Genomic DNA, 22,763 nt, shown 5'->3' with positions numbered 1-22,763 from the left:
GGAGTAAATGCGGAGAAAACTTTTGAAATTGGGCAACTTCAAAAGTTATAGAAAATATAATACGCGATGTGCTACTCTGGGAGTTTACATCAATAAAAACAACAAAAATAAAATTAAAGAATATTAGAATAATACCCCCGCCATATTCTCCTCATATGAGAGGTACAAAGCCTACCAGTAAATGGAGGATATGGATGCACGTTATAATGTCTGGTGACCTTTTGGTTCAATTAATCATGGTCACATATGGAGGGCTTGCATGTGCTTGCTAATTTGGATAACTTGCATGTGGTGAAAACTTGTAAGTGGTGAGGACACATGCATAGCTTGCAATGGTGGAAAGTGAATAACACCCAAGCCATATTATGGTCATATGAAAGGCACAAAAACCTACCCATAAATGGAGCGTGGATGAAAGTTATAATGTCTTGTGACCCTTTGTTTTAGCTATTGATGGTAAAAAAATGATAATATGGAGGACTTGCATGTGCTTGCTGATATGGACGACTAGCATGCATTGAAAACTTATAAATGGAGGGTTTCAAAAAGAAAGTTATAAATGGAGAGGATGCATGCATATGATGAGGTGGATGTCTTGCTAGTTATGGAAAGTGAAATAAAGGTTGAATGTGTTTGATGATAGTACATGGAGGGTGGATGCACATTATAATGTCTTGTGACATTTAGTTTTAGTTATGGATGATGAAAAATAATTGATTATACTTGCACATGCAAAAGATGCTCTAGTTGACTGACTAAATAATAGATACAGTAGATAATATTCCCTAATAAAAATATAGAACATATTAAGAAAGGGTCGACCCTGACGGGGGGCAAAGGCCCCCCTCCCCTCAAGGTGATTGGGCCTCTAATATCTGATGTTGTAGTTGCACTAAAGAAACGAAGTAGGCAAGTAGGTCACTCGGCCCAAGTAGTAATATATGGCTCGTGCATCAGCACCAGACACACGTCACACCTTGCACGAGGCTCCGTCGCTGACTTTTACCCTCGCACCCAGATCGCGATAGATTAACCAGGAACTTCGCTCGAAGACTCGGTCTAGATTGCAAGAGACACGTCAGCCCCATGGATTACATCGGCGCATCTGTGTGTCGTCTGTGGATATGGACATTGCCGATTGGTTCAACCTCTTTTGTAGTACGTATCATCAATCTTTATGTTTCCGCAATTGATAATGAAGTTCTTGTGGTATAATCTCAAGGAGATCAACAACGGATGTCCTGCATGCTTGATCTTAGCAACACAAATGGTGTAACCTACTCTTGATTTACTCCTTGGCAAAACAAGTAAGAGTAACTTCGCACTATCAAAGCTGTCTAATTTGATTCAAAAAATATTTTCGACATCATTAATAGATTTGCTCATCTATGTTAATTTATATGATACTGCTATCAATAACAATTTACCATTATCATTAGTCAGTCCAAGAACTACCATGTTTTGGATGCATATTTTGTTTAGGATTACATTTCTCCTTTTAGTGCCTCGAATTTATTATGTGCTTCAATAGTTGTGCTAACACCGACAATAAACATGGCTTGGGCTGAGCATCCCATGTCCCTCTACTCCGGTCACCATGTCATGCCTCTTGCGCTTGTGTCATGTTGTACCATCTATTCTAATCACTCTTAATTTTTTCTATCAATAAGATGATACGCAAGCTTTGCGTGTTCATAAAGAAACATGGCTTTGTATACGAAAGGATGACATGAAATAGCTATGCACATCTTTTTACTATTTTCTCTATAGGTCATCATACTTTCATTGGGCCACTGAGACCCAAAATATGGCGTTAGATGTCACGAAGTATTGTTATGATGCTTATATTGAAGGCCCTGGTTTTTTTGTCCCGGACCCTCAAAAACTCAGGACCGGCCCTATAAGCAACAACATGGCAGCGGCTGCAGAATTATTTATATTGTTTTTAAGCTAAAACTGGATAAAAATTCACCGCAAGGAAACAATGAACCAAACTAAGGCCCTGTTTGGAACCACTCAGATTATATAATCCAGTTTTTGTAATCTATTATGTTTCCAAACAAGAGAGATTATGTTGCAGTTTATAAAAATTAGATGGCCAGATTATTAAAAACTCATAATCTACTCTACCCGTGATAAAATCAGATTATGGATTACTAATGACCCATTATCCTTGTAAAGTTGGAGATAATTACCTACTGCCACCGCCACCTTCTTGTTTTTCCTGGTCAGCGTGCGCACGACCCCGACTCTTTCTTCCCCATCTCGCGCGCAGAAGCCAACCTTTTCCTCCACCGCGTTGCTCCAACCCTAGGGCGCCGCCACCGCCGCGAGTTCCCGTGAGACCTACGACCTATGCATCACATCCTCCATCGGAGATGGCGTCGCAATAAGAGGAGGAGGCGGAGGAACTGTACCCGCATGATTCTGTGACGCCCTCGGCTTAATCGTACGCTAATCATACACACAAATGCGTACGATCAAACCCAAGGACTCACGGGAAGATATCACAACACAACACTAGACACAAATAAAATAACATCAGCTTCATATTACAAGCCAGGGGCCTCGAGGGCTAGAATACGAAAGCTCGATAAGCACACGAGTCAGCGGAAGCAACAAATATCTGAGTACAGACATAAAACATGGGGTGCCTTAGAGAAGGCTAGCACAAAAGATACAACGATCGAACGAGGCGAGGCCTCCTGCCTAGTAACCTCCTAACTACTCCTGATCATCACGGCCTCCACGTAGTAGTAGGCACCGTCAGGGTAGCAGTCGTCGGCGGCGGGGACCTCCATCTCCTGGGCTTCATCATCTGGTCGCAGCAAACGGATCAAGGGGACAAGGGGGGAGCAAAGCAGCTGTGAGTACTCATCCAAAGTACTCGCAAGTCTTACATCAGAACTATTCTAATTATGCACCAGTATCAAAGAAGGGGGTTATATGTGGACTGACTGCAGCAATGCGAGAATAGAGAGAGAAGGCCTAGTCCTATCGAAGACTAGCATCTTCAGGGTCTTGCAGCAATAGACGAGAGTAGAACAGGGGTAACACATTAATAGTCATATTGTTGCAGCAATATTAAAGTGAGGTCACGCCTAAAGATCCTCCCTCGACTCCCTGCGAGGAAGCAATCCCGAGGCAAACTATATCCAGTTAAGTAACAATTGTAGTTGTAAAAGATCGGGGCACAACTCCAAGTCGTCCTGTAACCGTGGACACGGCTATCCGAATAGTTAATTTTCATCCCTGCAGGGGTGCACCACATGTCCCGTCACGCTCGATAACACTCTGGCCGGACATACTTTTATGGGTCCTGCCCGGCCTCGGAATATCGACACGTCGCAGCCCCACCTAAGACTAATCAGAGAGGCCAGCCCGCCGGTCTAAATCCTAAGCACAAAGGGTTCATGAGCCCAGTTCCCCTTCACGCTCCTGCACGTGGCGTGGGCGGCCGACGTTAGTCCTAGCATCCCTTAATCACAAGCGCGATGCATCTCGGGACCACTCGGGCGCGCGCCGCTACACTGCTGGCATCTGAAAAGCTTCGGCTGATACCGCGACGTCGAGTACCCATAATTCTTCCCACGTAGCCGGTTAGTGCGAAAAGGTCTCCGACCAACCCAGATCAAATACCCAAATCCATTAGCATTTTAAATAGGCCAACAACACAGTCTCACGGGAATCCACCCGGCTTACAACTAATCACCAATGAACCCAGTAACATGGTCGAGTAACTGTGTGGTTGTAACATCGGGGGGAATCCGAGGAATTACCCTCGTTGGATTCCGAACGATGTACCCGTCAAGGTGGGCTTAGTGGAATCACCCTCGGGGGTCCCACACTCGCGGGGTGGCACGACAGAGACGTCATCGGGAATGGTGAAAGAGGAATCACCCTCGATAACCACGACCGACTAGCTATACTACAAAGATATCATCAGGAGTACTTAGCGAGGTGTCACCCTCGGTACCCGATAGTATCCCTGTAGCGTCGTACAACGAAGGGGGGTGGACGTGTTGTGTCGGGTCTGGCTCGTCGATCAGAGATCGAGATTTGAAAACAAGCGGGGTAACTGAACTACGGGGTCAGAGGGGATGACTGCTCCACCTATACTAAGCAGGTTAAAGGTACATGACTGAAAGTAGCAGTTCATCAAAAACAGGCTATGCATCAGATATAGGAGCTAACTACAACAGTAGCAAACTACTAATGCAAGCAGTAGGAAGAAAGACATAGGCGATATAGGAATGATCAAGGGGAATTTGCTTGCCTTGCTGCTCTGCGGCAAAGGACTGATCGGCAGGGTCGGAGATGTACCCGGCAGCAGCGTCAGTCTCGGGGTCTACCGGTAAGAAGAGGGGGAAGAAACAATAAATAATAGCACCGATGCAACACAAAGCATGACATGAAAAGATGCAGGCTAGGCATGAGCTAACGGAGCAACATCCGTCAGAGACGGGTCGGAAGAATATCTGACGATATTTTCCGGGTCTCGGGCTACTACCGGTTATACTGGAAACGGAGGAAAAGTTCCATGTTTGCTATGCTAGGGACGCGTGACAGACGAACGTGCCGTGTATCCGGGTTCGTCTTGCTTTGCTGATCAACTTTCATGTTGAAAATAATTTGATCTGACTTACGGATTATTTAATATTAATTTTCAAAGTTTTATTAATTATTTAGGAATTAAAAACAGATATAAAAGATTTAATAAAATCCTATTATGACATCATCGCGATGTCATGCTGACATCACATTTGACCGGTCAACTGACCAGCGGGTCCCGAACGTCATAGGCACAAGTTTTAATATCGATTAAATATTGATTTATCAGATTAATTTAGTGAGGGACCCGCGTGTCATACTCTAATTATGTTAATTAATTATTTTAACTAATATATCTATTTATTTATTTATTTAAGAAAAACATTATTTTTAATTATCGCGTGGGGCCTCCCTGTCATAGACAGCGGGTGCATTGGCCCCACCGGTAAGTGACCCTAGGCCATTTACACATTTTAATCACAAATAAATAACCATACAAATGTCGTATCTCTCCACATGACTATATACGCAAATACATACATAATACGGGTATCGAATACATACATACATACATACATACATACGGCATCTAATACATCAATTGTTTTTATTTCTTTTCTCTCAAAAGCTCTCATCTCTCTCTCTGTTAACAGAGACAGAGAACTCACTTTGCTCCAACTCCACCTAGAAGAACCTAAACTTCAAATCCTCCTACCGGAGTCCACCGTCGACGGACCGAGGCCCCGTTTGCCGGAACGGAACCGGGACGTCGAGGAGAACGACAAGGTGGGAGGAGCCCGAGGAGGGGCTCACCGACGGTGACGTGACGGCCCGGTGAAGCCGGAGTTCGCACGAAGGTGACGGTGGAGACGGCGACGCGGCTCCGGTGATGAAGGGGACGGTGATGATGGTGACGTGCCGACGAGGGGAACCGGCCGGATCCGGCGAGGAAGAGGCGTAGGGGAGGCCCGGTGGAAGAGGGGCTCGCCGGCGTGGTGAAGGGGCCGAGGGAGGCCGGCCGAGGTGGAGGCCGAGGCAGCCGGGGCCCCCTGCCAGCGGGGTGGAGGCCGAGGGGCGGGCGGCTCGGTGGAGGAGGTGGCCGCCGGGGGGGGGGGGCTGCCGGCGGGAGGAGTGGCCGCCGGCTGGGGAGGGAGAGGGGCGAGGTGGAGGCGATCTGGGAGGGAGAGGCGAGGTGGAGAGGAGGGGGGCGACGGGAGGGAGAGGGAGTCGCCACGGGAGAGGAGGGAGATCGTGGGGGTGGGGGCTGTCTCTCGTGGGGTGGGAGGACCGAGAGAGAGAGGGAGTGTCGGTGGGGGGGTGGGGCCCCCACGAGGGGGGGGGTGGCTGGTGGCGGCGTGGGAAAGGGAGGGAGTAGCGAGGGGAGGGGGGTCTGGTCGCCAGGGGGGGTTAGGGTTTGGCCGGTTGGGCCCTTTTTGGCCCAGCTGAGCCGGTTGGGGGGGGGGTTGTTCCTTTTTTTTTGATTTGTTTTGTTTTGTTTTACCTTTTTCCTTTTTATTATTTCTTTCTTTCAGTTTTCTTTTCTTTCTTTTATCATTATTATTTCTTTAATACTTTCCCCTTTTTTTACATATATATTCTTTTAATATTTGCAATGAACTCATAACGTACTCTACTTTTGTTTTCAAATTTGAAATCCGGACAAACTCGAATCAACGCGGGTCTGAGATGGAAATCCGATGACGTGGCATCATTAGCGGTTGATCACTGTAGCTTAATTACAATTACTACTGTAGCAAAAGTCGAGGATGTCACAATTCTCCCCTACTAACAAGAATTCTCGTCCCGAGAATTAAGAGGTAGAGGGAAAAAGCCCGGGGTATTCATCACGAAGATGATCCTCGCGTTCCCAAGTGGCTTCATCTTCAGAGTGATTTGACCACTGCACCTTAAGGAACTTAGTGACCTTGCGACGAGTCTTACGTTCAGCTTGGTCGAGAATGCGGACCGGATGCTCTTTATAAGAGAGGTCTTGTTGTAGCTCTAGCATATCGTGATCCACTGCTCGAATAGGGTCCTTGGAGCAGCGACGGAGCTGAGAAACATGGAAGACATCGTGAACCTGAGAAAGGTTCGCCGGCAGTTCCAATTGATAAGCCACTCTTCCACGCCTTTCGAGGACAGTGAAAGGACCAATATAACGAGGAGCTAACTTGCCCTTGATTCCGAAACGGTGTGCGCCTCTCATTGGTGTGACACGGAGATAAGCCTTTTCGCCAGGTTGATAGACCATATCTTGATGATGACGGTCATACTGACTCTTCTGACGAGACTGAGCAGCCTTAAGATTCTCATGAATAATGCGGACTTGATCTTCGGCATGTTGAATAATATCCGGACCGAAGAGTGATCGTTCCCCAGTTTCTGACCAATTCAGAGGAGTCCGACACCTTCGCCCATACAATACTTCGAAAGGGGCCATCTTCAGACTAGCTTGATAGCTATTGTTGTAAGAGAACTCGGCATACGGGAGAGATTCCTCCCATTTCTTACCGAAATAAATGACACAAGCTCGAAGCATGTCCTCGAGAATTTGGTTGACTCGTTCAACTTGTCCCTGGGATTGAGGATGAAATGCAGTGCTGAAGGACAGATGAGTCCCCATAGCCTTCTGAAAACTTTCCCAGAATTTTGAAGTGAACAAGCTGCCACGGTCCAAACTGATTACCAACGGAATACCGTGAAGTGAAACAACTCTTGACATATAAAGATCTGCCAGCTGACTAGCATTAATCGTTTCTTTGACGGCCAGGAAATGTGCAACTTTGGACAGTCGATCAATGACGACAAGAATAGCATCATTACCTTTCTGAGACCTGGGAAAACCAGTGACAAAGTCCATTTCAACATGATCCCATTTCCACTCAGGAATAGAGATAGGTTGCAGAGTTCCAGCAGGCTTTTGGTGTTCTGCTTTGATACGCCGGCATATATCACATTCTGCCACATAGCGTGCAATGTCTTGTTTCATATTGGGCCACCAGAATCTTTGCCGGATGTCTTGGTACATCTTGGTACTACCCGGGTGAATAGACAATGGTGTGTCATGAGCTTCTTCCATCACCTTCCCAGTCATCCTGAGATTTTCCTTCTTATTTGGGACGAATAGGCGACCCTTGAAATACAAGGCGCCACCTTCATCAACAGTGAAAAAGGAGGGTTTACCCTTTGCAATATAGCTCTTAATCGTGTCGACATCATCGTCAAAGTTCTGTATATTCTTTATGGAGCTCACAAGATCTGGTTCAACCACTAGGTTACTGAGGGAACCCTGATTAACAACACGGAGGTTCATCTTTTGATACTCTTCAGGAGGGGGAACAAGGTAACCCTGAGGAACAATGTGGAGGTTCAGCTTACGGAATTCCTCTTGCAAACGATCGTGAACCTGATGAACCTGGAGGTGGTTGCAGTATGACTTGCGACTTAAGGCATCAGCCATTACGTTAGCCTTGCCAGGGGTATATGATATACTACAGTCAAAATCTGCTATACGCTCCATCCATCTTTGTTGACGCAGGTTCAGCTCCGGTTGAGTGAACAAGTACTTCAAACTTTGATGGTCGGTGTAGATTTCACAGCGATTACCGACAAGGTATTGTCGCCATTCCTTCAATGCATGAATGACTGCGGCAAGCTCGAGATCATGAACTGGGTAGTTCTCTTCATGAGCACGCAGTTGACGTGAAGCATAAGCGATCACCTTGCGATCCTGCATTAGGACACAACCTATTCCTTGACGAGAAGCATCACAGTATATGACGAAATCCCTTTTCGTATCTGGAGGAGCAAGTACTGGAGCGGACGTCAGTTTGTCCTTGAGCGCCTGGAAACTTTCCTGACATTTATCAGTCCATTCATACTTAACACCTTTGTGAAGCAGGTTGGTTAAGGGCTTCGCAATCTTGGAGAAGTTCTCGACGAATCGACGGCAATAGCTGGCGAGTCCGAGAAAACTTCTGACTTGCTTGACATTCTTCGGGGGAGTCCAGTCAAGAATAGCTTGAATTCGTTCGGGGTTGACCGCAATACCATCCTTGGAAATCACGTGACCAAGGTAAGTCACTTCGTCTAGCCAGAACTCACATTTGGAATACTTCGCATAGAGTTTATGCTCCCGAAGCTTATCCAGTACAAGACGAAGATGTTCAGCATGCTCTTTTTTGTTCTTCGAAAACACCAGAATATCATCCAGATATACCACGACAAATTTGTCGAGGTAGTCCATGAATATATAATTCATCAGTCGAGAGAAGGTTGCCGGTGCATTGGTTAAGCCGAAGGACATGACGGTGTACTCGTATGATCCATATCGAGTAACAAAGGCGGTCTTTGGAATATCCTCCTTGCGAACACGGATCTGGTGGTATCCCAATCTCAAGTCGAGCTTAGAGAAAACGGTGGAACCAGCAAGTTGATCATACAAATCATTTATCCGAGGGAGAGGATATTTGTTCTGAATAGTGGCCTGGTTGATAGGACGATAGTCTTGAACCAATCGATTTGTCCCATCCTTCTTCTTAACAGAGAGAGAAGGTGCTCCCCAAGCAGAGGAACTCGGACGGATGAAACCCAGACGGAGCGAGTTGTCAATTTCTTGCTTAAGTTCAAGGAGTTCATGTGGTGGCATTTTATAAGGACGCTTGGCAATAGGAGTGGTACCGGGTACCAAGTCAATGACAAACTCGACAGCTCGAGCAGGGGGAATCCCCGGAAGTTCTTCTGGAAAGACATCTTGGAACTCTCGGACCACTGGTATGTTTTCAATACCTTCCAGAGGCGACGCATTTAATGCATTCAAAGCATACAGTCGTGCCTCAGCATTACGGACGAGATGCGCATGGTAGCTTACTAGTTCATCTGAAGGGTGTAGGAGGTGGACGGTTTTGGTGGCACAAACGATCGACGCCGTATGAGCTTTCAACCAGTCCATCCCCAATATGAGATCAATGTTGGATGACTTTAGTAGGATGGGGTTGGCAAGGAATTCTAATCCTTCAATTTCAACTGGAACATGGGGGCAAACCACAGAGGTTCGGCATTCGCCCCCAGGGGTGTTTACCACTATCGGGATGTTCATCTCTTCGCTCCTAATGTCATGCATGTATGCAAAATTTTCCGACATAAAGGAATGCGATGCTCCTGTATCAAACAATACAGAAGCAGATACTGAGTTAACGAGAAGTGTACCCATCACGGTAGCAGGCTGGTCTTGAGCTTGACCCATATCAATGTTGTTGGCCTGACCACGAACATAAGCAGGCTTAGCGTTGAAGTTGCGGTTCTGATTGTTGCCACGGCCAGTTGCGGGAAGTGCCAGCTGATTCTGATTCTGCTTGCAGTCTCTAGCACGGTGACCTGGACGGCCACACTTGAAGCATAGCCCGTCCTCAGGACGGGATGGAGGAACTCGAGGTGGTGGAGCTGGAAGCCTCGGCTGCCTAGGTGGTGGAGGAGGCAGGCGAGGTGCAGCATAGGACGGCCTCGGAGTAGGAGCAGGTGCATGGTACATGTTGTTGGGAATCCAGATCTTCCGCTTCTGTGCAGATGAGCCCGAAGATGAGCCCATGTCACGGTTGCGCTTGCTGCTATCTTTGTATTCCTGTAGACCAGTCTCAACCTGAATAGCCTTGTTCACGAGGGTGGCGAAATCAGCATAGTCCTGAACGAGGAGTGTCAGCTTGATATCAGGGTGGAGGCCTTCACGGAACTTCTCCTGCCTGCGTGCATCAGTCGCAATGTCTTCTTCAGCATAGCGAGACAATTCCAGAAATTCCCGCTGATAAGCATCCACAGTCTTGTTGCCCTGGACTAAGTTGCGGAACTCACGCTTCTTTCGGTCCATGATTCCCTGGGGAATGTATCGAGCACGGAAAGCAGCCTTGAACTCTGCCCAAGTGATGATAGTCCCATCGGGCTGAGAGCGCCTGTGGCTGTCCCACCATTGAGCAGCGGGACCCTTCAGAAAGTAGGCGGCAAAGTTGACATAGCTCGCCAGGGGAACATTGGCAGACTCTAGCTCATAAGAAATGTCATGGAGCCAGTCATCAGCATCAAGAGGCTGAGTTGAGCTGCGGTAGATCGCAGGGTTGAGACGGCAGAAGTCTTGCAGTGTCACGCCTTGTGGTTGGTTCATGTTCGGCCTTTGGAACTGATCCATGAGCCCTTGCATAAACTGGCGGTTCAGCTCAAACTGTTGGATCATCCCCGCCATATACTCAGGAGGCGGGGGTGGTGCATCGTTGGCAGGGCCACGCGGGCGGCCAACTGGTCTAACCATCCTGTTAAATATTTAGCAGGGGTAGTTTAGCTTAAAGTAATTGAAAGGCATCGCACGCATTCATGACGTAATCAAGCATAATGAAAGGGAAATGCGATAGATACTCCATAGTAGTTGAGTTCGACATACAGACCCATACATAAGTTCGATTACAGACTAACGATTAAAAACTCGAAATTTGGCAATAGCCCGGACGCATTTGACGATACCCTGGACTCACTAGGCGGCGCGCAGGCACGCGGTGGAAGAGTACCACAACGAGATGTAGCGATAAGGCTACATCAACGTCGGAGAGGACGATCGAATCGTGGTAGCTGGCGGTGATAGAAGGTAGGGACAGGACCCTGTGTCCCGTTGTGACTCTGGTGAGGGTACCGCATCCAGTCGAGCAGCTGAGGTCCAAGTGCAGGGGTTCTACCCCCAACATCAGTCCACTCGAGAGCTGATGGTAGCTCTGTCCTGCTCGGCTCGCGGATGCGCATAGGCGGAACCCTCGGAGAGTGTGATGGCTGCAGCTCTGTCAACGCGTCGTAAAGACGAGCACGCGTAGCATACAACTCCACAGTCAGAGCTCGGAAAGCACGATCCATTGCCTCAGTGTACTGCACCAGAATCCGCGCGTCGTACCGACGCGTCACGTAGGGGGCGCAGACGCGCGACGTAGGAACGGTCGCTGCGCTCCCGAACGTCAGAAGCGTAGGCAGTGAGATCAGACCCAGTCTCATCCCCAGCAGGAGCATGTGGGATGTATCTGAAAGGGCTCTCCTCCAGGTGAAGGTACGCTCCACGGAGACGGGTGATGGCGATGTAGGCCGCATCATGGACGGCCATCTCGACCGACACTCAAATACCACAGAACACGTGGCGCTCGAGGGTCTCGCTGCCCCTCTGGTCGAAGATGCGAACCTCAGCCTGGTACTGGTACTGGTTGTACTCGCGGAAATCCTCGAACACAGTGTACTCGGGGTACCAGCGATATCCCAGCCTGGTCAGGAGATCGACCAAAATGGTCGGGAACCTAGTCGTCTCAGTGGCCTGTGTCAGGCGCACGTGCTGTCTTGCGGGACGCATCTGAAAATAAGATTGACGGATGTCAATGACAGTGTGTGTAATACATATTCAGGAGAAAAAGAGTAGATAGTCCAGCGCTCCGGATTGATGTGATTCGAGAACCTAATGTTAGAGTTAGTAAAATCTTTGACCCGAAAGAGAAGAGAAAGTAGAGCCCAGAGTATAGGAAAGGAGTAAAAGATACTAATACCACCCAATTGAGATGTGGGCCCGTAAGCCACAACATCAGTGTTAGTAAAGTTTTTCAAACACTAGACTCAACTTCGGCCAAGGAGTTGGAAAGGGGGCTACCTACAGGCAGTTGGCTCTGATACCAACTTGTGACGCCCTCGGCTTAATCGTACGCTAATCATACACACAAATGCGTACGATCAAACCCAAGGACTCACGGGAAGATATCACAACACAACACTACACACAAATAAAATAACATCAGCTTCATATTACAAGCCAGGGGCCTCGAGGGCTAGAATACGAAAGCTCGATAAGCACACGAGTCAGCGGAAGAAACAAATATCTGAGTACAGACATAAAACATGGGGTGCCTTAGAGAAGGCTAGCACAAAAGATACAACGATCGAACGAGGCGAGGCCTCCTGCCTGGGAACCTCCTAACTACTCCTGATCATCAGCGGCCTCCACGTAGTAGTAGTAGGCACCGTCGGGGTAGCAGTCGTCGGCGGCGGGGACCTCCATCTCCTGGGCTTCATCATCTGGTCGCAGCAAACGGATCAAGGGGACAAGGGGGGAGCAAAGCAGCGGTGAGTACTCATCCAAAGTACTCGTAAGTCTTACATCAGAACTATTCTAATTATGCACCAGTATCAAAGAAGGGGGTTATATGTGGACTGACTGCAGCAATGCGAGAATAGAGAGAGAAGGCCTAGTCCTATCGAAGACTAGCATCTTCAGGGTCTTGCAGCAATAGACGAGAGTAGAACAGGGGTAACACATTAATAGTCATATTGTTGCAGCAATATTAAAGTGAGGTCACGCCTAAAGATCCTCCCTCGACTCCCTGCGAGGAAGCAATCCCGAGGCAAACTATATCCAGTTAAGTAACAATTGTAGTTGTAAAAGATCGGGGCACAACTCCAAGTAATCCTGTAACCGTGGACACGGCTATCCGAATAGTTAATTTTCATCCCTGCAGGGGTGCACCACATGTCCCGTCACGCTCGATAACACTCTGGCCGGACATACTTTTCTGGGTCCTGCCCGGCCTCGGAATATCGACACGTCGCAGCCCCACCTAAGACTAATCAGAGAGGCCAGCCCGCCGGTCTAAATCCTAGCACAAAGGGTTCATGGGCCCAGTTCCCCTTCACGCTCCTGCACGTGGCGTGGGCGGCCGACGTCAGTCCTAGCATCCCTTAATCACAAGCGCGATGCATCTCGGGACCACTCGGGCGCGCGCCGCTACACTGCTGGCATCTGAAAAGCTTCGGCTGATACCGCGACGTCGAGTACCCATAATTCTTCCCGCGTAGCCGGTTAGTGCGAAAAGGTCTCCGACCAACCCAGATCAAATACCCAAATCCATTAGCATTTTAAATAGGCCAACAACACAGTCTCACGGGAATCCACCCGGCTTACAACTAATCACCAATGAACCCAGTAACATGGTCGAGTAACTGTGTGGTTGTAACATCGAGGGGAATCCGAGGAATCACCCTCGTTGGATTCCGAACGATGTACCCATCAAGGTGGGCTTAGAGGAATCACCCTCGGGGGTCCCACACTCGCGGGGTGGCACGACAGAGACGTCATCGGGAATGGTGAAAGAGGAATCACCCTCGATAACCACGACCGACTAGCTATACTACAAAGATATCATCAGGAGTACTTAGCGAGGTGTCACCCTCGGTACCCGATAGTATCCCTGTAGCGTCGTACAACGAAGGGGGGTGGACGTGTTGTGTCGGGTCTGGCTCGTCGATCAGAGATCGAGATTTGAAAACAAGCGGGGTAACTGAACTACGGGGTCAGAGGGGATGACTGCTCCACCTATACTAAGCAGGTTAAAGGTACATGACTGAAAGTAGCAGTTCATCAAAAACAGGCTATGCATCAGATATAGGAGCTAACTACAACAGTAGCAAACTACTAATGCAAGCAGTAGGAAGAAAGACATAGGCGATATAGGAATGATCAAGGGGAATTTGCTTGCCTTGCTGCTCTGCGGCAAAGGACTGATCGGCAGGGTCGGAGATGTACCCGGCAGCAGCGTCAGTCTCGGGGTCTACCGGTAAGAAGAGGGGGAAGAAACAATAAATAATAGCACCGATGCAACACAAAGCATGACATGAAAAGATGCAGGCTAGGCATGAGCTAACGGAGCAACATCCGTCAGAGACGGGTCGGAAGAATATCTGACGATATTTTCCGGGTCTCGGGCTACTACCGGTTATACTGGAAACGGAGGAAAAGTTCCATGTTTGCTATGCTAGGGACGCGTGACAGACGAACGTGTCGTGTATCCGGGTTCGTCTTGCTTTGCTGATCAACTTTCATGTTGAAAATAATTTGATCTGACTTACGGATTATTTAATATTAATTTTCAAAGTTTTATTAATTATTTAGGAATTAAAAACAGATATAAAAGATTTAATAAAATCCTATTATGACATCATCGCGATGTCATGCTGACATCACATTTGACCGGTCAACTGACCAGCGGGTCCCGAACGTCATAGGCACAAGTTTTAATATCGATTAAATATTGATTTATCAGATTAATTTAGTGAGGGACCCGCGTGTCATACTCTAATTATGTTAATTAATTATTTTAACTAATATATCTATTTATTTATTTATTTAAGAAAAACATTATTTTTAATTATCGCGTGGGGCCTCCTTGTCGTAGACAGCGGGTGCATTGGCCCCACCGGTAAGTGACCCTAGGCCATTTACACATTTTAATCACAAATAAATAACCATACAAATGTCGTATCTCTCCACATGACTATATACGCAAATACATACATAATACGGGTATCGAATACATACATACATACATACATACATACGGCATCTAATACATCAATTGTTTTTATTTCTTTTCTCTCAAAAGCTCTCATCTCTCTCTCTGTTAACAGAGACAGAGAACTCACTTTGCTCCAACTCCACCTAGAAGAACCTAAACTTCAAATCCTCCTACCGGAGTCCACCGTCGACGGATCGAGGCCCCGTTTGCCGGAACGGAACCGGGACGTCGAGGAGAACGACAAGGTGGGAGGAGCCCGAGGAGGGGCTCACCGACGGTGACGTGACGGCCCGGTGAAGCCGGAGTTCGCACGAAGGTGATGGTGGAGACGGCTATGCGGTGATGAAGGGGACGGTGATGATGGTGACGTGCCGGCGAGGGGAACCGGCCGGATCCGGCGAGGAAGAGGCGTAGGGGAGGACCGGTGGAAGAGGGGCTCGCCGGCGTGGTGAAGGGGCCGAGGGAGGCCGGCCGAGGTGGAGGCCGAGGCAGCCGGGGCCCCCTGCCGGCGGGGTGGAGGCCGAGGGGCGGGCGGCTCGGTGGAGGAGGTGGCCGCCGGGGGGGGCTGCCGGCGGGAGGAGTGGCCGCCGGCTGGGGAGGAAGAGGGGCGAGGTGGAGGCGATCTGGGAGGGAGAGGCGAGGTGGAGAGGAGGGGGGCGACGGGAGGGAGAGGGAGTCGCCACGGGAGAGGAGGGAGATCGTGGGGGTGGGGGCTGTCTCTCGTGGGGTGGGAGGACCGAGAGAGAGAGGGAGTGTCGGTGGGGGGGTGGGGCCCCCCACGAGGGGGGGGGTGGCTGGCGGCGGCGTGGGAAAGGGAGGGAGTAGCGAGGGGAGGGGGGTCTGGTCGCTAGGGGGGTTAGGGTTTGGCCGGTTGGGCCCCTTTTGGCCCAGCTGGGCCGGTTGGGGGGGGGGGGGGTTGTTCCTTTTTCTTTTTGATTTGTTTTGTTTTGTTTTACCTTTTTCCTTTTTATTATTTCTTTCTTTCAGTTTTCTTTTCTTTCTTTTATCATTATTATTTCTTTAATACTTTCCCCTTTTATTTTTACATATATATTCTTTTAATATTTGCAATGAACTCATAACGTACTCTACTTTTGTTTTCAAATTTGAAATCCGGACAAACTCGAATCAACGCGGGTCTGAGATGGAAATCCGATGACGTGGCATCATTAGCGGTTGATCACTGTAGCTTAATTACAATTACTACTGTAGCAAAAGTCGAGGATGTCACAGATTCAATCCCTGCGAGAAGGAGTGAGAAGGTCTGTTCCCATGGCCATCCCGTCGATTCGACCATCGCCGACGATTGCGTTTGTTTCCCTGCCCATGGATCTGCCGTTTTTGGAGGATTGGACCTCAATTTGCATGCCTTGTTCATGGACTTCCTGCATTCAATGCTAGCGGATGTGTATGGAGAAGAGCAGCCTGAGTTCATGGCTGGAGCTTCCCGAGGCGGTGACCGTTGTGCAGGGGCAGGCCACATGACTGACCGTAGTGGGCACTCTGGTGGTGGTCGTGCTGGGCGCTCTGGTGATGGTCGTTGGTGGGGGGGGCAGTGGTGACCGTGCTGGTCACGGTTTCCGCCGTGGCCGCGACCCTGTACTGGGACCAGAGGAGGCAGCCGTTGGTCGTGGTGCTGGATGTGTGCATGGCGTAGGCCGGAGTGGGCAGACTGGTCGACTTCCAATCCCACCATCCTCTCCGCCGTATCAAGTGCCTCGTCTTAGCAGCAGTTCAATTGAGATTGATGGTGTTCCTCCTAGAGAGCATGAGCCACAGGACTCCAACTTCAATGATCAGTATTATGATGGTGTTGGAGATGATGAATGAGTAAACTTTCCTTAATGTTTAAATAATTTATGCAATTTGTTCAATGTTTGAAATACGTTCTTAGCTCTTTATCATGTTGCAAGAATTGGATACTCTGTTATGTAAGCATGATAGAACATGTATAACCAGTACAATTGTTCTTAGTTTTTAGGTTGCAACAGTACATACTGTGTATAACATTAACATGCTTGTGTACTAGAATGATGATATTGATAAGGCTGAATGAACCAATAGGGAAAACACTGCTGCATTTTGTTCAATCTGTAGATGAATTGGTCAAGTGATAATTCACTTGAATATTTTTGAAGTGATGATTCAGAGGATGATACATTTAACTTTGCAAGACAAACTTTGAAGCGGCATGCAGCTGTAGCCTGCATGATTGGTATGTACTCTGAAGTGACTTTCTTGCAAGATAAAAAGAGGTCAGTACATGCAGAAGAAGGTGAGTCTGGTTATGATTGGACTATTCGAACCTTGAAAGACCCAACTGAGTGTTCCAGCATGTTTAGAATGAGTAGAGAACTCTTTTACGAGCTCCATGATTTGTTAAGGTCGAAATATGGATTGAAGTCCTTAGAAAATATGTGCACTCTAGGATCTTTGGCAATGTTCTTATGGATGGTTGGTGCCCCACAAACTTTTAGACAAGCTAAAAATAGATTCAGAAGGTCACCTGAGACAGTTAGTAGGAGGTTTGATCATGTTGTGGAAAGTGTCTACGTGCTATCTGTTGATATTATTAAAGTGAAAGATCCAACATATAGTACAATTCATTCAAAACTGCAAGAAGCACGCTTCACACCACACTTTGATAATTGCATTGGAGCAATAGATGGGACACATATACGTGTCCAAGTGCCAGCTGCAAAAGTGATTCAGTATGTCGGGCGTCATGGTTATTCTAGTCAAAATGTGTTAGCAATATGTGACTTTGATATGAGGTTTACATTTGTTGTTGCCGGTTGGTCGGGTTCCGTACATGACATGAGAGTATTCAACGATGCTTTAAACAAATATGGTAACAAGTTTCCTCATCCTCCACTAGGTAACTAGAGAAATTTCAATCATGTTGATATTATTTTTACTTATTTTTGATACATGCTCATATCAGCTCATAACATTTTAGGTAAATTTTAACTTGTCGACTCGGGGTATCCAAACAGAAAAGGCTACATTGCACCTTACAAGGGGACGAAGTACCATTTACCAGAATTTCGTCAAGGTCCAGGACCAAAAGGTAGCAAAGAACTATTCAATTACTACCATTCATCTCTTCGCAATGTCATTGAGAGGTCTTTTGGAGTTTTGAAGACGAAATGGAGGATTTTATTAGCCACACCGACATATGCATTAGAGAAGCAAAGTAAAATCATTCTCGCATGTATGGCTCTACATAATTTCATCTGAGAGACTGCGTTGAGTGACGAAGAGTTTGATAAGTGTGATGAAGATGAGAACTATATGCCAATGCCGCCACAAAATCATCCTCGACAAAGTTGTGATGGCACTCAGGATATCGACATGAATGCCTTCCATGACACTATATGTAATACTTTGATGGGGAAGTAGAGTAGATTTGGTATTACATGATAATTTTATAATGTAGTTTTTAATTTCCCATGGACCATGTAGCTATGTTCTTCATTCGGATGAGATTTTCCTTCAAAGTTAACGATGTGCGCCCATCGTATATTTTCGTACAATGATTAGTCTACAATTCAAATTTGTTAGAAAATAACACGTTCGTACATGACTAATACAAATGTCTGCCGATTCAAATTTGACGCCAAGCAAACCAGATGGCGAGATGAATAAAAAAATGACCGTTTAAGAAAATATAGAGTGCACACATGTAATTGTATAATGTAAAACCCAGATTACAGTTTATATAATTTAGCTTCCAAACATGCCCACCTAAATTATTTTTATAAACCAGATTATATAATCTATCTTCATAATCTAAATTATTATAATTTATTATGGTTTCAAACGGGGCCTAAGAGTCGCCGCAAGAAAAAACAAACAAACCAAACAAACAAACCAAGAGGAGCAGTAGCGTAATTACTCCCTAGTAGCTTTCTACCAAGGTAACTAATATGGATATGATCACCGCCACCAAGCTCCCGTCGTCCTTGATGTCCCCGTACATGCACACGCTGACACGCAATTAATTCCCCGGTGCTTACCCGCACCTGGATTGCGAAAGGGTGCCTATATAAAATGTAGTAAGTTGTAAGCTTGTACTCCTGTGATATGTGCGTACGTAGACAACGGTGACTCTAGGAGCCTCAAGGGAGTTCAGAGCTTCGCCTTGTCGGAGTCGGATGCGACGGTGACCGGGCGGACGATCATGGTCGTTCCGTGGCCGGCGTTGAGGCTCACCGTTACAAGGTGTTGCCTGATGTTGTCGGACCCGCTGATCACCACTATCTTGCTCATTGTCGAATGATCTCCTCGTCGGCAGTGAAAATTGGTGAAGAACGAACGTGCGTTTGGCTTGGCTTAGGCAGTGTTGGCAGAGATATGTCACGATAGTAGGTGGTGCACCCGTGCCGCCGTACGCATGGATACCGTGCTATCCAGTACCCGTGCCGTCGTACGGCGTCTCCGGGCCGCTTTCGCCACGCCGGCCTTGACATCCATGGGGCAAATTAGAGGACGGATGCGCAGGAGGACGTGGTGCGGGGAAACTTCCATGTCCACCTCTGCATCAAGAGTATCCCGCTCAATGCTTGGAGCGAGGGTGTGGCGGTGTAGGAGGATGCCACTTGCCCCAAGCTGTGGGCGTGGTCGGCGAACCCCTAGGCCGTCCCCAAATTCCAGCAGGTTATCTTCACGCCCCGTGTCGACACGAGGGTTGGAGAAGCTCCATCAACGGCCATTGGTTACTCCGGCATCTAGAAGCGTGTTTTTGTCCACATGGACCTTCTTGAGGACTACACCCCTGATGCTTAGGGGCGGATCCCCCGACGACCTCGCTCTCAGCCCTTCACCATTCAGATGGCTGTGGTTGATGGCTAATTGCGGCTTCGCAATAGGCGGGAGCCGGCTCCGCCTCGCCGGGACGACAACGACCACCAACGCCGTGATGAAGACGAAGACCGGGGCGAGCGACGCTGTCGCGACAACCATAGTCGGTCCTCCTCTTCGAGGGACCGTCTCTTCCGCAGTCGGTCTCGTCGGCCTGATGATGATCGTGGCGGCCAACGCTACGTTGACCACGATGGGCGAGGGGAGCGGCGCGACGACCGCAGAGATGGGCGTCAACACGATGCTTCAGAGCTCTCGAGCATGCGCACGCTGGACCTTGGTCGCCTTCAGTTGATGCCATCTGGCGAGGTGATTCCGGCCTCGGGTTCTTGTACTCGCCATCGTCCGCAAGATCAGTCCCCTACGCCGGATGTTGATGTCGTCTCGGAGGAGACTCGATGCCGCTCTCCACCTCTGTCTCCGCGTACAACCTCCAGGGACATAGTGGATATTGTCCCTACCTCCCCGATCCTGGACTGGCTGCAGCGTGTTGCGTGTCTGGGGTCCAAAGTCCAGCCCTTTCTCAACTTGGAGGTTGATTCTGCTCCATTGGTCAGCCTTGTGCCTGCTCTGTGCGTCCCTACCTCTCCCCCGACTGGCTTGGGACCCTCCTTAGAAGCTACTGCCGTTTCTGCTCATGCAAGGCTTCAGCAGGAGGATTACACGGGCAATGATGTCTACCAGGAAGATCTGTAGCACAGAGATGGATGCTCGGTCCAGTCTTTGTTGGGTGAGGCAAGCCATGAAGCTACCCAAGATGTTATGCAACTGGGTGCTCGGGATACGACTCCGACGGCCACGGAGGTTAGGGAGTTCACCCTGCTTTTAGTCCATGACGAAGCTATTCAGGTTGATCTGCACGTGGGGTCTCCCGGCCGGTCTGGGATGTGTCTCCTGTGGCCACGGAGGCAGGGGAGATCACCCCGCTTTTTCTCCAACATGAAACTGTCCAAGTCGAACTGTAGCTCGGGGCCTCCTCGCTGGTTGGGGACGCGACTTCTGAGGCCACGAAGGTTGGGGAGGTCACCCCGCTTTTGATCCCCCGACTACCACCACTATTCCCCTCTCCATCTTCCAAATCAACTCCTTCCAAGAGGCAAAAAAACAAGACACAAAACCTTGGCTGGGTCTATTGGCTTGCAGCTTCTGCGTCACAGTCCTCGCATACAGGCCCACAACAGATCCTTACCCATCCCCACGCTGGCGGAACAGCTGTTGTATGATACGTCTCCAACGTATCTACTTTTCTAAACTTTTTTGTCTTTGTTTTGGACTTTTATTGGCTTGATATGAATGGAACTAACCCGGACTGACGCTCTTTTCAGCAGAATTGCGTTGGTATTATTTTTGTGCAGAAATAAAAGTTTTCGGATAGACTTTAAAATTTACGAAGAATGTTTTTGAAATTAATAAAAAATATTGGCGAAAGAATCAACCAGAGAGGGGCCACAAGCCTGCAGGGCACGCCCCCTAGGGCGGGCCCCTGGCTTGTGGGCCCCCTTTGGCTCCGCCGACCTTGTTTATGATACAGAGCCGTCGCCACCTCTTGTTCTTCCTCGAAAGGGCAGATATGGAGTCTGATTTGGGCTCCGGAGAGGGGAAATCGACGTCGTCGTCATCACCAACCATCCTTCATCACCAATTTCATGATGTTCTCCGTCATTCGTGAGTAATTTCATCGTAGGCTTGCTGGACGGTGATGGGTTGGATGAGATCTATCATGTAATCGAGTTAGTTTTGTTAGGGTTTGATCCCTAGTATCCATTATGTTCTGAGATTAATGTTGTTATGACTTTGCTATGCTTAATGCTTGTCACTAGGGCCCGAGTGCCATGATTTTAGATCTCAACCTATTATGTTTTCATGAATATATTTGTGTTCTTGATCCTATCTTGCAAGTGGTTGACACCTATTACGAGTTATGATCCGCATCCCTAGGGTGACAATAACTGGGATTCTTTCCGGTGATTACCGTAGTTTGAGGAGTTCATGTATTCAATGAGTGTTAATGCTTTGGTCCGGTTCTCTATTGAAATGAGGCCTTAATATCCCTTAGTTTCCATTAGGACCCCGCTGCCACGGAAGGGTAGGACAAAAGATGTCATGCAAGTTCTTTTCCATAAGCACGTATGACTATATATGGAATACATGCCTACATTACATTGGTGAATTGGAGCTAGTTCTATATCACCCTATGTTATGACTGTTGCTTTATGTATGCCATCCGACATAATTATCCATCATTGATCCATTGCCTACGAGCTTTCCACATATTGGTCTTTGCTAAGTTACTTTTCCGTTGATATTGTTAAAATCACTACAAATCTGCTACTCTCACATTTGCCACCGTTACCGTTACTTCCATAATACTTTGCTACTAAATACCTTGTTGCGGATATTAAGTCTTTCACGTGTGGTTGAATTGACAACTCAACTGCTAATACTCGATAATATTCTTTGGCTCCCCTTGAGTCAAATCAATAAATTTGGGTTGAATACTCTACCCTCGAAAACTGTTGTGATCCCCTATACTTGTGGGTTATCAAGACCTTTTTCTCGCGCCGTCGTCGGGGAGCATAGCTTTATTTTGTGAGTCACTTGGAATTTATATCTGTTGATCATAATGAAGAATCTGAAAGACGCTAAAACCAAGATCTACCCCTCAACTACGAGGGCAGGTAAGGAACTGTCATCTAGCTCTGCACTTGATTCACCGTCTGTTCTGAGTAAATTTGCGACACCACCACCTCCTACTGAATCTGATATGTCGCAAGTAATTGATGATGCTAGTTCTGCTATGCATGATGCTTATGATGATGCTTTGCTTGATACTATTGTGCCACTTGGTGAATTTCTTGATGAACAAGTTGCGAGAGTGAATGCTGAAACTGATGATATTTCTGAATCTGATGAAATTATTGAAACTGAACATCATGATGCACCTACTAGACATAGCTCTCCTATATATGAATTGCCTAATATACCTAAGGGTTA

At 47.8% G+C, this 22,763-nt stretch overlaps 1 protein-coding gene across 1 annotated transcript; it reads left to right on the top strand.

Moving 5' to 3' along the window:
• The first annotated feature begins 19,409 nt into the window (after window positions 1-19,409).
• LOC123439698 lies at window positions 19,410-21,143 on the top strand. Its single transcript, XM_045116388.1, has one exon. The coding sequence runs from the start codon at window positions 19,435-19,437 to the stop codon at window positions 20,062-20,064; it is 630 nt and encodes a 209-aa protein (XP_044972323.1). The 5' UTR covers window positions 19,410-19,434; the 3' UTR covers window positions 20,065-21,143.
• Window positions 21,144-22,763: the final 1,620 nt, after the last annotated feature.

This window comes from Hordeum vulgare, chromosome 3H (genome assembly GCF_904849725.1).
Source record: "Hordeum vulgare subsp. vulgare chromosome 3H, MorexV3_pseudomolecules_assembly, whole genome shotgun sequence".
Taxonomy (NCBI): domain Eukaryota; kingdom Viridiplantae; phylum Streptophyta; class Magnoliopsida; order Poales; family Poaceae; genus Hordeum; species Hordeum vulgare.
The sequence above is the reverse complement of the archived record's forward strand: the minus strand, read 5'-3'. Positions and strand labels throughout refer to the sequence as shown.

Coding starts and splice junctions, on each gene's coding strand:
- LOC123439698 (XM_045116388.1), top strand. CDS start 19,435: ATGTCCACCTCTGCATCAAGAGTATCCCGCTCAATGCTTGGAGCGAGG.